This window comes from Saccopteryx bilineata, chromosome 1 (genome assembly GCF_036850765.1).
Source record: "Saccopteryx bilineata isolate mSacBil1 chromosome 1, mSacBil1_pri_phased_curated, whole genome shotgun sequence".
Lineage (NCBI taxonomy): Eukaryota > Metazoa > Chordata > Mammalia > Chiroptera > Emballonuridae > Saccopteryx > Saccopteryx bilineata.
Window position 1 is genome coordinate 9,584,586 of NC_089490.1, and position 14,664 is coordinate 9,599,249.

The 14,664-nt window shown below is 38.9% G+C and overlaps 1 protein-coding gene across 1 annotated transcript in view; it reads left to right on the forward strand.

Moving 5' to 3' along the window:
• The window catches only part of LOC136319150 (uncharacterized), a 348,276-nt gene that overhangs the window by 54,792 nt on the left and 278,820 nt on the right, over positions 1-14,664 (forward strand). Inside the window, exons 14-15 of the mRNA XM_066252549.1 lie at positions 1,053-1,070; positions 2,492-2,512. Of these exons, the coding sequence (XP_066108646.1) occupies positions 1,053-1,070; positions 2,492-2,512 (39 nt within the window). The remainder of the gene's footprint in view (positions 1-1,052; positions 1,071-2,491; positions 2,513-14,664) is intronic.

Here is a 14,664-nt window from a genome sequence, read left to right on the forward strand (position 1 = left end):
GTGTAAGTTTTCTCCAAAGACAGCTCAGATCATTTGATTCCGAACCTCCCTCACTGTCCATGACTTGTCCACGTTGCAGAAACAACATGTATCAGATGTAGGGCTTTCACTGTCACTACGTTACAGAGTGTCAACAACCTGTTTCATATGTGAGCTGAGATATATATTTGTTTCTCATTTAAGGAAAAGGCACAATAAGGTCCACTGAGAAGCAAAATCTCGGTCAGAGAATCCCAGTCCTGTCTCTGTCCTGAATTCAGCACCCATAGGAATTAAGATTTCCTTCATTCAGAAATGAGTGAAAACAGAATCTCCAATACAGTGCAGTTAACAACCAATACGTGGACAAAGACATGGAGGACGCAGCCCCCAGACACCTGACCCTGTGTCACTGGGAGGAGCTCTGTGTCAGTGCTCCTTCCACAGTGTGGTGGCCACTCTGCACCATGTCGCTGTCGCAGCAGTGAGACTCCCTGATGTGTTTAAAGCATCCAGTGACCATACAAATATAATAATTGGAATAACAGTAACATAAATATCTCAAAGAGACCAAGAATATTTTCAGCCTAGCATGTGGTGGCCCCGTGGACAGAGCGTGGACCTGGAACACTGAGGTCGCCAGTTCGCCCCTGGACTTGCCCGGACACAGCACACAGGGCAGCAGCTACAGCTACAGTGAAGCTGCTATGAGTCCACATGCTTCCCTCCTGCCTCCCATTTCTTTTCTCAGTAATAGTAATAAATAAAATGTTTTCAAAAACACAAATATTTTATAAAATAAACAGAAAAACAAATAATTTTAATTTTTTATTATTTTACTAAATTAACACCCTTTTAAGTTATTCATTTACTGTAGAATACTGTGGACAGTAGCGAGCTCTGAGTCACTGTGTAGCTGTGAGTTGGGCAGATGGGTTATTTGTTATGTGTTTGTGTGTTCATCTGAAACGTGGTCTGTTTAACTTTAAATTTGAATATATCAGTAAATTTGAATTCTCTTTGTAGTTGTTTCCCATGAAATTGACTAACTGTTTCCTATTTCTTTTTTTCAGAAAAATATAAGGAAACAGGTAAATTTACTGATATTTCTTTACTCTTCATCCACTTAAAACTTCTGGTTTATTTTTCTGTTTGACATTTCTGACCTTTTTATCGAAGTGCCTTCCGTTGACCTGTCTTTCCCTAGATGTCTGCTGTCCCCCCATGTGATTTTGAGACAGAATTTCTTCTATTTGGAACTCTGTCCATTTCCCTTTCCTCCCTCTTATCCTCTCCCATCCTTTCTTCTGTCATTTTACATAATTATCTCCCCACTATTATTTTACATAATTATCTCCCTGTAAACATTGGCTGCTTCTGTCTTGCAGTAAATTGTCTCAGTTTCATTAAGACTTTGGTGAGATGAAGGGTATTCAGTTGGTAGATAAGAAAATTTTAATGTATACCTATATTGCAGGTTTATATTAGTGTGTATGTATATAAAAATATAAATATGTATTTCAGGAAAATATTCAAACTTAAGACCTCTGTCAAGTTTTCCAAGTTTCAAGGTCCGTTATTATGCAATTAACACTTTTCCAAAGCCTTGAAAGAAAAGAGCCCAGACTGGCAGCATTCAGTGTCTCTCCCCAATGTCTTCTCACAGCCTGTGTCATGATAAATACCTGACATCATTCTCTGGTCAGGTGTGAGAGAGTGGGGCGTCCCTCTTCCACTGTCCTTGATCATATGACCCATGTGTTCCAAGGTCTCTAATATTTTACATAATTTTTTTGTCCTTTAAAAATATCCAGCCATGCCTGTTTTTTATTCTTTGGTATTAAGTTGACACCAGTGTCATATGACAAATGGCACTTCAAAATAAACAAACTGCAGAAGGAAGAAGTGTCTTAAGGCAAGTTGAAAAGTGATACATGTCTGACCTGTACTTTTTGTCTGAAGGGTGCAAGAAAAATTATTGACCTCAGATCTCAAAGGAAGAAAATTTAATCTTCTGCAGCTTAATATTTTTCTAACGACGATTATAATTATATTATTTTTCCTTGGGATTGTTCTTTAGGAATATGTCCCTCTGTGTACAGAGCAGGTGTCATATGACGAGTGCAACAAAATTGTCAAGTTGGGTGCCTCTTCTTCAATGCTGGCAAACTCTTTGTCTCATATGTGAATACAGTCTTTTTAAATCTGAACATGATTGTTCAATGACCGAGGAATGCTTAATATGGCACATCCCAGAATTTCTGACCTAACTCCCTCATCATTTATTTTCTCATTTAGTTTCTTCTGCATAAGGGACAGGGGAGGGAAAATAGCTTTGTCTCTGATGGATGAGGTGTTTTTTGGAACCTGATGGTTCCTATTTTCACAAATACAGGTCCATGTGTGCTCCAGAGTGGACTAGGAAATGGAGGATTTATTTCTGTTTACTTTCCTACTCAATGTTGTGTTTTTGTTGAGAATGAGTTGTTTATTTCTTCCTCTTACTTTTCAGCCAAGAAGGAACTGAGCGAAGGTAAGTCCCGCTCACCTACCCCACTGTCCTTCCCTCACCTGTTCCTCATTCCCTTCTCTTCAACTCTGAATGAACAGCTACCTTTGTCTCAGTGTCTTGGCCTTTTAACTCTGATTAGTCATTTCATTTTCTTTTTAATTTCTCCCTTTATTACTCCACCATTTTTCTTGTTTTTGCAATCAAGGAGACAGAGCCTTCTGTCAAGTGAATTTTATTAATCAGATATCTTGGAGTTTAGGTACATTTAAAGTTTCTGAGTGTAAGTTTTCTCCAAGGACAGTGAGGTCATGTGACTCAGAACCTCCCTCACTGTCATTTCTTTCCCTTCATCTGATTCACTCAGCTTCATTCAGGACTGAATTAAAACAGACACTCAAATACAATAAGGTTGAGAACTAATTGGTGAACAAAAACATTGTGAATGGATCCACATTCACATGAACCTTAAACTGTATTTACCTGCATGAGCATTTTTTCAGTCACTCTTGTACAGTGGTTGTTGCAAATTTGGACAGTGTAGGCACTGCAATTAGAACTGAACACATATATACAGACATGAACATCCACAGACCAGTTTAAATATGACAGATGTTTCTTAGTGGTCTACGTACAGTGAAAAGTGATCAAGAATACTACAAAATTGAGACTCCTGGGCATAGATAAAAGTGCAGTGGTTACCATGGGGAGGGGAATGAAGAAGAGGAAGGGGGTGGAGAGGGACATAAAGAGAAACAAAATATAGGGTGACGGAGGACGATTTGACTTTGGGGATGGGTATACAGCATAATCGACTGCCAGAATGAGGTGGAGATGTTTTCTCTAAATCTATGTACTCTGGTTGACCAACGTCACCCTGTTAAATTTAATTATCTAAATAAAAAAATTAAAAAACACATATCATAACGAGCCTGACCAGGTGGTGGTGCAGTGGATGGAGCATTGGACTGGGAAACGGAGGACCCAGGTTCGAAACCTCGCGTTCACCAGCTTTAGCATGGGCTCAATTGATTCAAACAAGGCTCACCAGCTTGAGCCCAAGGTTGCTGGCTCGAGCAAGGGATCACTTGATCTGCTGTAGCCTTTGGTCAAGGCACATATGAGAAAGCAATCAATGAACAACTAAGGTACTGAAACGGAGAATTGGTGCTTATCATTTCTCTCCCTTCCTGTCTGTCTGTCTCTGTCTGTCCCTCTCTCTGTCTCTCTCTCTGTATCTGTCACCAAAAAATAAATATATAAATATATAAACATACCAGAAAGAATATTTTAAAAATTTTTTAGAGTTCATTAAATGCACTTCATTTCTCCTATTTAAATAGATTTTTATATCTTTTATAAAATGTATTGGGGTGACCTTGGTTAACAAAACTATACAGATCTCAGGTGCACAATTCTCTCAAACCCCCTCTGTACGGGACAGTGTGTTCAACACCCCAGTCACGTATCCCTCTGTTACCCTTTTATTTATTTAAATCTTTATGTTGCCATTTACTACATGGTATTTTTAAAATTGTAGTGATGATTTCTGTGAAATGGATTTCCATGGTATATTCTTTATTATGGAACACACAATTATTGGCTATGTTGCAGAAACAACCATTAGCAGATAGGGGACTTTCACTGCCTCTTCTTTACAGTGTGCAGAACACCTGTCTCATGTGTGTGAGCTTAAATATTTGTTACTTCATTAAGAGAAAGGCACAGTAAGGTCCACTGAGGAACAAAATATCTGTCAGAGAATCTAAATCCTTTCTCTGTCCTGAATTCAGCACCCATGAGAATTAAGATTTCCTTCATTCAGGAATGAATTAAATCAGAAACTGAAACACAGTGTGGTTAGGAATCAGTCTGTAGACAAAAACATGAAGGACGCAGCCCCCAGACCCCTGACCCTGTGTCACTGGGAGGAGCTGTGTGTCAGTGCTCCTTCCACAGTGTGGTGGCCACTCTGCACCATGTCGCTGCCGCAGCAGTGAGAGTCACTGATGTGTTTAAAGTATCCAGTGACCATACAAAGCTCACAAATGGAATAAGAGAGACATAAATATTTCAAGTAGACCAAGAATACTTTCAGCCTGCCTGTGGTGGCCCCGTGGATAGAGTGTGGACCTGGAACACTGAGGTGGCCAGTTCAGCCTTGGACTGCCCGGACTCGGCACACAGGGCAGTAGCTACAGCTACAGTGAAGCAGCTATGAGTCCACATGCTTCCCTCCTGCCCCCAATTCCTTTTTTCAGTAATATTAATAAATAAAATACTTTCTAAAAAACAATTATTTTATCAATTAAGCAGCAAAACTAATATTTTTTCAAATTCATATTATTTTAACTAAATTAACTTGTGTTTCAAACTTTTTACTTACTGTAGAACACCTGTGACAATAGTGAGCTCTGAGCCCATGTGTAGGGGTGTTTATGGGGAGGGGTGATTGCTGTGTGTTTGCGTGTTCATCTGAAATTCCCCTAATATTAAATTTGAATTAATCAGTAAATTTCAATTCTCTTTGTGGTTGTTTCCCATGAAACTCACGTTGACCATTTTTTCTTTTTCAGAGGAATTGGAGAAAAAACTAGGTAAATTTACTGATATTTCTTTAATCTTGATCCAATTGAAAACATCTGGTTTATTTCTCTCTTTAACACCTCTGATCATTTTATTCATTTAATGGCCTTTAGTCCATTTCTGTTTCCTACCTTCCATTCTTTCCCATTCCATCTTTTCTCATATTACAGAATTTTTTCTCTGTAAACATTGGTTGCTTCTCTCTTGCAGGAAATTGTCACAGTTTCATTAAGACATTGGTGAGATGTAGGGTGTTAAGCTAACAGATACATGATATCTAATATATGCATATATTATAAGATTATATTAGCATGTACATATATGAATATAAATGTTTTTTCAGAAAACATTTAAATTTAAGACCTCTGTCAAGTATTCCAAGTTTGAGGGCCCATTACTATGTAATTAATACTTCTCCAAACTCTTGAGAGAAAAGACTCCAAACTTTCAGTGTCCAATAGTTTTGTGCATTGTCTCCTCAAAGCCTGTGTCATGATAAATACCTTGTATCATTCACTGGTCAGGTGTGAGAGAGTGGGGCGTCCCACTTCCACTGTCTTTGATCATAGGACCCAGGTGTTCCAAGGTATCTAAATATTTTACATAATATTTTTGGCCTTTAAAAATATGCAACCATACCCGTTTTTTATTCTTTGGCATTATGTTGACACTGATATCAAATGACAAACTGCACTTAAAAATATCAATTTATAGAAAAATGAAGTGTCTTAAGGCAAGTGGAGATGTGATACATCTCTTATCTGTACTTTCCATGTGAAAGGTAAGAAAAAAGATATTGATCTCAATGCTACAAAAAAATAAAGCAATCATTCAAAATTTAATATTGTCTTTTTGTAACCAGAATTACAATATTTTTTTCCTAGGGAAATTCTTTTAATGTACCATGTACTGTATACTTATTGCTGGAGAAGTCCCTGTTTCATATTTTCATAAATATTTTTTAAATCTCAGAAAGGCAATAGTTCAGTGACATGCAAACACTTACTATTGCTCATCCCAGCATTTCTGACCTAACTCCCTCATCGTTTTCTTTCCTGACTCAGTATCCTGTGCACAGGGCACAGGGGAGGGAGAACAGCACTGACTCTGATGGGTGAGGTGTCCTTTGATCCTCAGGGTTCCTGCTTTCACAGACATGGGTCCCCTTGTGCTCCACAGTGAACCAGCTGTGGGGACCGATTTCTGCTCTTCTTATCAGATAGTCTGTCTTCATTTCGAATGAGTTGCTTAGTGTTTTCTTTTCCCTTTCAACTGTGAGTGAAAAGAGAAAAGTAAGTACCGATAACTGACTTCCCTTTTAATTCTCTCAATTATTCCTTATCCTGTTGTCTTCATCTGCATGATCATCTCACTATTATCTCAGTATCTTTGTTTTCCAACTCTGATTTCTGACTTCATTTGTTGTTCACTTTCACCCATTATGACCCTTCTAATTATATTGTTGTTACATCTGGAAGTCAGAGCCTTTATGTCAAATTAATTTTATCAATCAGATATGTGGAAGTGTAGGTACTTGTAAATTTAGTTGGTGTAAGTTTTCTCCAAAGACAGCTCAGGTCATTTGATTCAGAACCTCCCTCACTGTCCATGAGTTGTCCACGTTGCAGAAACAACATGTAGCAGATGTAGGGCTCTCGCTGTCACTACTTTACGGAGTGTAAACAATGTGTCTCATATGTGAGCTGAGATATTTGTTTCTCGATTAAGGAAAAGTCACAATAAGGTCTATTGAGAAACAGAATCCCTGTCAGAGAATCCCAGTCCTTTCTGTCCCCTGAATTCAGCACCCATAGGAATTAAGATTTTCTTCATTCAGAAATGAGTTAAAACAGAATCTCCAATACTGTGTGGTTAACAACCAACCCGTGGACAAAACATGGGAGACTCAGCACCAAGACCCCTGACCCTGTGTCACTGGGAGGAGCTGTGTGTCAGTGCTCCTTCCACAGTGTGGTGGCCACTCTGCACGATGTTGCTGCCACAGCAGTAAGACCCACTGACATGTTTAAAGCATCCAATGGGGCCTGACCTGTGGTGGCGCAGTGGATAAAGCATCGACCTGGAAGTGCTGAGGTCGCCGGTTTGAAACCCTGGGCTTGCCTGGTCAAGGCACATATGGGAGTTGATGCTTCTAGCTCCTCCCCTCCTTCTCTCTCTCTGTCTCTCTCTCCTCTCTCTCCCTCTCTGTCTCTCTCTCTTCCTTTTTCTCTCCTCTCTAAAATGAATAAATAAAATAAAATTTAAAAAAATTAAAAAAAAAAATAAAGCATCCAATGAGCATACTAAAGCTAATATACTAAATAACAAAAACAAACATATTTTGAATAGACCAAAATATGTTCAACCTGGCCTGTAGTGGCCCCGTGGATAGAGCATGGACCTGGAACACTGAGGTTGCCAGTTCGACCCTGAACTTGCCCGGACACGGCACACAGGGCAGCAGCTACAGCTACAGTGAAGCAGCTATGAGTCCATATGCTTCCTTCCCGCCTCTCATTTATTTTCTCAGCAATATTAATAAATAAAATATTTTCAAAAAACAAATATTTTCTAAATCAGACACAAAAATAATTTTAATTTTGTATTATTTTACTAAATTAACACCCTTTTTAACTTATTTATTTACTGTAGAATACTGTGGACAATAGTGATTCTGAGTCATTGTGTAGCTGTGTGTTGGGGCACATGTGTTATTTGTTGTATGTTTGTGTGTTCATCTGAAATGTGGTCTGTTTAACGTTAAATCTGAATATATCAGTAAATTTGAATTATCTCTGTAATTGTTTCCCATGAAACTGACATTAACCTTTTCTTCTCTTTTTCAGAGGAAATTATCAAAACAGTAGGTAAAATGACTGATATTTCTTCACTCTTCATCTACTTGAAACATCTGGTTTGTTTTTCTGTTTGACATTTCTGGGCTTATTTATCCAGGTGCCTTCCGCTGACCTGTCTTTCTCCTAGATGTCTGCTGTCCCTCCCACATGATTTTGAGACAGATTTCTTTTATTTGGAATTCTGTCCGTTTCCCTTTCCTGCCTCTTATCCTCTCCCATCCTTTCTTCTGTCATTTTACATAATGACCTCCCTGTAAACATTGGCTGCTTCTATCTTGCAGCAGTAAATTGTCACAGTTTCATTAAGACATTGGTGAGATGAAGGATATTCAGTTGGTAGATAAGAAAATTTTAATATATACCTATATTGCATGTTTATATTAGTGTCTATGTATATAGACATATAAGTAAGTATTTCTGGAAAACATTGTAACTTAAGACCTCTCTCAGGTATTCCAAGCTTGAGGTCTCATTATTATGCAATTAATACTTCTCTAAACCTTTCAAAGAAAAGAGTCAGACTTTCAGTGCTCAGTGTCTCTGTCCATTGTCTTCTCAAAGCCTGTGTCATGATCAATACCTTGTATCATTCACTGGTCAGATGTGAGAGAGTGGTCATCCTTCTTCCATTGTCCTTGATCATATGACCCATCTGTCCCAAGGTATCTAAATATTTTACATAATTTTTTCTGGCCTTTAGAACTATCCAATCATGCCTGTTTTCTCTGCTTTGGCATTATGTTGACACCAGTGTCCTATGACAAATGGCACTTCAAATCAACAGATTGCAGAAGGAAGAAGTGTCTTAAGACAAGTGGAAAAGTGATACATCTCTGACCTGTAATTTTTGTCTGAAGGGCGCAAGAAAAATTATTGACCTCACAGTCCCAAAAGAAGAAAATTTAATCATCTGCAGCTTAATATTTTATAACGACGATTGCAATTATATTATTTTTCCTTGGGACTGGTCTTTAGGAATATGTCCCTCTATGTACAGAGCAGGGGTCATGTGAGGAGTGCTACAGTAACTGTCAGGATGGGTGCCTCTACTCTACACTCCCTCAACGCTGGTGAACTCTGTCTCATATGTGAATACGGTCTTTTTAAATCTGAAACATGATTGTTCAATGACCGAGGAATGCTTAATATGGCACATCCCAGAATTTCTGACCTAACTCCCTCATCATTTTACTTTCTCATTTAGTATCTTGTGCACAAGGGACAGGGGAGGGAACACAGCATTGACCCTGATGGGTGAGGTGTCCTTTGGAACCTGATGGTTCCTATTTTCACAAATATGGGTCCATGTGTGCTCCACAGCGGACTAAGAAATAGAGGGGCTTATTTCTGTTTACTTTCCTACTCGATATTGTGTTTTCACTGGGAATGAGTTGTTTATTTCTTCCTCTTACTTTTCAGCCAAGAATGAACCGAGCAAAGGTAAGTCCCACTCACCTACCCCACTGTCCTTCCCTCATCTATTCCTCATTCCCTTCTCTTCAACTCTGAATGATCATCTACCTTTTGTTTCAGTGTCACCTGGCCTTGCAACTCTGACTAGCCATTTCATATTCTTTTTAACTTCTCCCTTTATTACCCACCACTTTTCTTCTTGTTGCAATCAAGGAGACAGAGCCTTTCTGTCAAGTGAATTTTATTAATCAGATACCTAAAAATTAGGTACATTTAAAGTTTCTGAGTGTAAGTTTTTTCCAAGGACAGTGTGGTCACTTGATTCAGAACCTCCCTCACTGTCATTTCTTTCCCTTCATCTGATTTATTTAGCTTCATTCAGGCCTGAGTTAAAACAGACATTCAAATACAAGAAGGTTGCAAATTAATTGGTGGACAAAAACGTTGTGAATAGATTCACATTCACAAGAACCTTAACCCGTATTTACCTACATGAGCATTCTTTCAGTCACTCTCCACAGTGGTTTTTTGCAAATTTGGACAATGTAGGCTCTGCAATTAGAACTGAACACATATATATAGACATGAACATCCACAGACCAGTTTAAATATTGCAGATATTTCTTAGTGGTCTACATACAGTGAAAAGTGATAAAAAATACTACAAAATTGAGTCTCATAAACATAATAAAAGTGCAGCGGTTACCAGGGGAGGGGAAGGGAGGTGAGGAAGGGGGTGAGAGGAGGGGCATAAAGAGAAACAAAATGTAGGGTGATGGAGGACGATTTGACTTTGAGTGATGAGTATACAGCATAATCTACTGTTGAAATGATATGGAGATGTTTTCTCTAAATCTATGAACTCTGGTTGACCAATGTCACCTTGTTAAATTTAATTGTCTAAATAAAAAACAAACAAACACATATCAGAATGACCCTGATAAGGTGGTGGTGCAGTGGATAGAGCATCAGACTGGGAAGTGGAGGACCCAGTTTCGAAAGTCTGAGTTCTCCAGCTTGTGCATGGGCTCATCCGGTTAGTACAAGGCTCAACAGGTTGAGCCCAAGGTCACCGGTTAGAACAAGGGGTCACTCGCTCCCCAGTCAAGTCACATATGAAAAAGCAATCAATGAACAACTAAGGTGCTGCAACAAAATTGATGCTTCTCATCTCTCTCCCTTCCTGTCTGTCCCTGTCTCTGTCCCTCTCTCTCTCTCTCTCTCTCTGTCTCTGTCACAAAAAAATAAATAAATAAAACATACCAGAATGAATATATATATATATATTTAACAGAGACAGAGCAAGAGTCAGAGAGAGGTATAGATAGGGACAGACAAACAGGAATGGAGACAGATGAGAAGCATCAACATCAGTTTTTCGTTGGGGCACTTTAGTGGTTCATTGATTGCTTTCTCATATGTGCCTTGACCAGGGGCTACAGCAGACCAAGTAACCCCTTACTCAAGACAGCGACCTTAGGTCCAAGCTGGTGAGCTTTTGCTCAAATCAGATGAACGTGCGCTCAAGGTGGTGACCTCTGGGTCTCGAACCTGGATCTTCCACATCCCAGTCCGATGATCTATCCACTGCGCCACCACCTGGTCAGGACAGAATGAATATTATTAAAAATTTTTAGAGTTCATTAAATATACATCATTTCTCCTAATTTAAATGGATGTTTTTATCTTTATAAAATTTATTTGGGTGACCTTGATTAACAAAACTCTGCAGACCTCAGGTGCACAATTCTATCACACCTCGTGTAAGGAGCAGTGTGTTCACCACCACAGTCATGTATCCTTCAGTCACCCTTTTATTTATTACAAATCTTTATATCTCCATATATGATATGATATTTTTAAAATTGTAGTGATGATTTCTGTGGAATGGATTTTCAAGTCATATTCTTTATAATGGAACACACAATTCTTGGCTACGTTGCAGAAGCAATCATTAGCAGATGTAGGACTTTCGCTGCCTCTTCTTTACAGTGTATAGAAAATCTGTCTTGTGTGTGAGTGTGGATATTTGTTACTTCGTTAAGAGAAAGGCACAGAGGCCCTGGCCGGTTGGCTCAGCGGTAGAGCGTCGGCCTGGCACATGGGGGACCCGGGTTCAATCCCCGGCCAGGGCACATAGGAGAAGCACCCTTTTGCTTCTCCACCCCTCCCTCCCCTCCTTCCTCTCTGTCTCTCTCTTCCCCTCCCACAGCCAAGGCTCCATTGGAGCAAAGATGGCCCGGGCGCTGGGGATGGCTCCTTGGCCTCTGCCCCAGGCGCTAGAGTGGCTCTGGTCGCGGCAGAGCAACGCCCTGGAAGGGCAGAGCAACGCCCTGGAAGGGCAGAGCATCGCCCCCTGGTGGGCAGAGCGTCGCCCCTGGTGGGCGTGCCGGGTGGATCCCAGTAGGGCGCATGCGGGAGTCTGTCTGACTGTCTCTCCCCGTTTCCAGCTTCAGAAAAATACAAAAAAAAAAAAAAAAAAAAAAGAGAAAGGCACAGAAAGGTCTAGTGAGGAACAAAATCTCTGTCAGAGAACCCAAATCCTTTGTCCTGAAAATAGCACCCATGAGAATTAAGAATTTCTTCATTCAGAAATGAGTAAAATCAGAAACTCAAACTCAGTGTGGTCAAAAATCAACCCGTGAACTAAAGCATGGAGGACGCAACCTCCAGACCGCTAACCCTGTGTCACTGGGAGGAGCTGCGTGTCAGTGTTCCTTCCACAGTGTAGTGGCCACTCTGCACCATGTCACTGCCACAGCAGTGAGACTCACTAATGAGTTTAAAGTATCCAATGACCTTGCTAAAGCTGACAGACTGAATAACAGAAACATTAATATTTCAAATAGACCAAAAATATATTCAGCCTAGCCTGTAGTGGCCCATGGATAGAGCGTGTACCTGGAACACTGAAGTGGCCAGTTCCACCCTGGACTTGCCCGGACACAGCACACAGGGCAGCAGCTACAGTTAAAGTGAAGCAGCTATGAGTCCACACACTTCCCTTCCACCTCTCATCCCTTCTCTCTGTACTATTAATATAAAAAATACTTTCAGAAACACAATTACTTTATAAATTAAACAGAAAAATTATTATTTTTTAAATTTCATATTATTCTATGAAATTAACTCCCTTTTCCACATTTTTACTTACCTAGAACACCTGGACACAATAGTGAGCTCTGAGCTATTGTGTAGGATTCTGTTTCGGGGGAGGGTGGTGTGTGCAATGCGTTTTGTGTGTGTGTGTTCATCTGAAATTAACTTACTATAGATTTGAATTTATCAGTAAATTTGAATTCTCTTTGTGTTCTTTTCTCATAAAAATGACATTGATATTTTGTTTTCTTCTTTTTCAGGAGAAATTAAGAAGAAATTTGGTAAAATTATTTATATTCTTTTAGTCTTGATCCACTTGAAAATATTTGGTTTCTTTTTCTCTTTGACATTTCTGGGCTTTTTATCCAGGTGCTTTCTTTTATAATTTTTATTAATTTTAATGGGGTGACATTAATCAATCAGGTTACATAGGCTCAGAGAAAACATCTCCAGGTTATTTTGACATTTGATTATACCCATCTCCCAAAGTCAAATTGTCTTCTGTCACCTTCTATCTGGTTTTCTTTATGCCCCTCCCCTACCCCCACTCCTATCAATCCCAACCCCTGCGGTAACCACCACACTCTTGTCCATGTCTCTGAGTCTCATTTTTATGTCCCACTTACGTATGGAATCATACAGTTCTTAGTTTTTTCTGATTTACTTATTTCACTCAATATAATGTTATCAAGGTACATCCATGTTGTTGTAAAGGATCATTTCTTATGGCTGAATCGTATTCCACAGTATGCCTGTACCACTTCTTTTTTTATCCATTCATCTATTGAAGGGCATTTTGGTTGTTTCCATGTCTTGCCCACTGTAAACAATGCTGCAATGAACATGGGGCTGCATGTGTCTTTACGTACCAGTGTTTTCGAGTTTTGGGGGTACATACCCACTAGAGGGATTGCTGGGTCATATGGTAGTTCTATTCTTAATATTTTGAGGAACCACCATACTTTCTTCCATAATGGTTGTACTACTTTACATTCCCACCAACAGTGGATTAGGGTTCCTTTTTTGCCACAGCCTCTCCAACACTCGTTATTACCTGTCTTGTTGATAAAAGCTAATCTAACAGGTGTGAGGTGGTATCCATTTCATGTAGTGTTGATTTGCATTTCTCTAAGAGCTAATGAAGATGAGAATCTTTTCATGTATCTGTTCACCATTTGTATTTCTTCCTGGGAGAAGTGTTGTTCCTGTCCTCTTTCCATTATTTTATTAGATTGTTTGCTTGTTTGTTGTTGAGTTTTATGAGTTCTTTGTATATTTTGGATATTAGGCCCTTATCTGAGCTGTTGTTTGAAAATATCATTTCCCATTTAGTTGGATTCTGTTTGTTCTGTTGTCAGTTTATCTTGCTGTGCAAAAGCGTCTTAGTCTGATGTAGTCCCATTCATTTAAGTTTATCTTCACTTCCCTTGCCTTTGGAGTCAAATTCATAAAATGCTCTTTAAAACCAAGATCCATGAGTTTAGAACCTATGTCTTCTTCTATGTACTTTATTGTTTCAGGTCTTATATTTAGGTCTTTGATCCATTTTGAATTAATTTTAGTACAAGGGGACAAACTGTAGTCGAGTTTCATTCTTTTGCATGTGGCTTTCCAGTTTTCCCAACACCATTTGTTGAAGAGGCTTTCTTTTCTCCGTTGTGTGGTGTTTTACTTTAGCAAAAATTACTTGACCATATACATGTGGTTTTATTTCTGGACTTTCTATTCTGTTCCATTGGTCTGAGTGTCTATTTTTCTGCCACTGCCATGCTGTTTGGATTATCATGGCTCTATAATATAATTTGAAGTCAGGTATTGTAATGCTCCCAGCTTCATTCTTTTTCCTTAGGATTGCTTTGGCTCTTTGGGGTTTTTTTATAGTTTCATATAAACCTGATGATTTTTTGTTCCATTTCGTTAAAAAAATGACATTGGAATTTTAATGGGAATTGAATTAAATTTGTATATTGCTTTGGGTAACATAGTCATTTTGACTATATTTATTTTTTCTATCCAAAAACAAGGAATATTTTTTCCATTTCATTATATCTTTTTCAATTTCCCTTAACAATGCTTTGTACAATAGTTTTCATTATATAAGTCCTTTATATTCTTTGTTATGTTTATTCCTAGGTATTTTATTTTTCTTCTTGCAACCATGAAGAGGATTGTTTTTTGAGCTCATTTTCTGATGTTTCATTGTTGGCATATAGGAAGGCA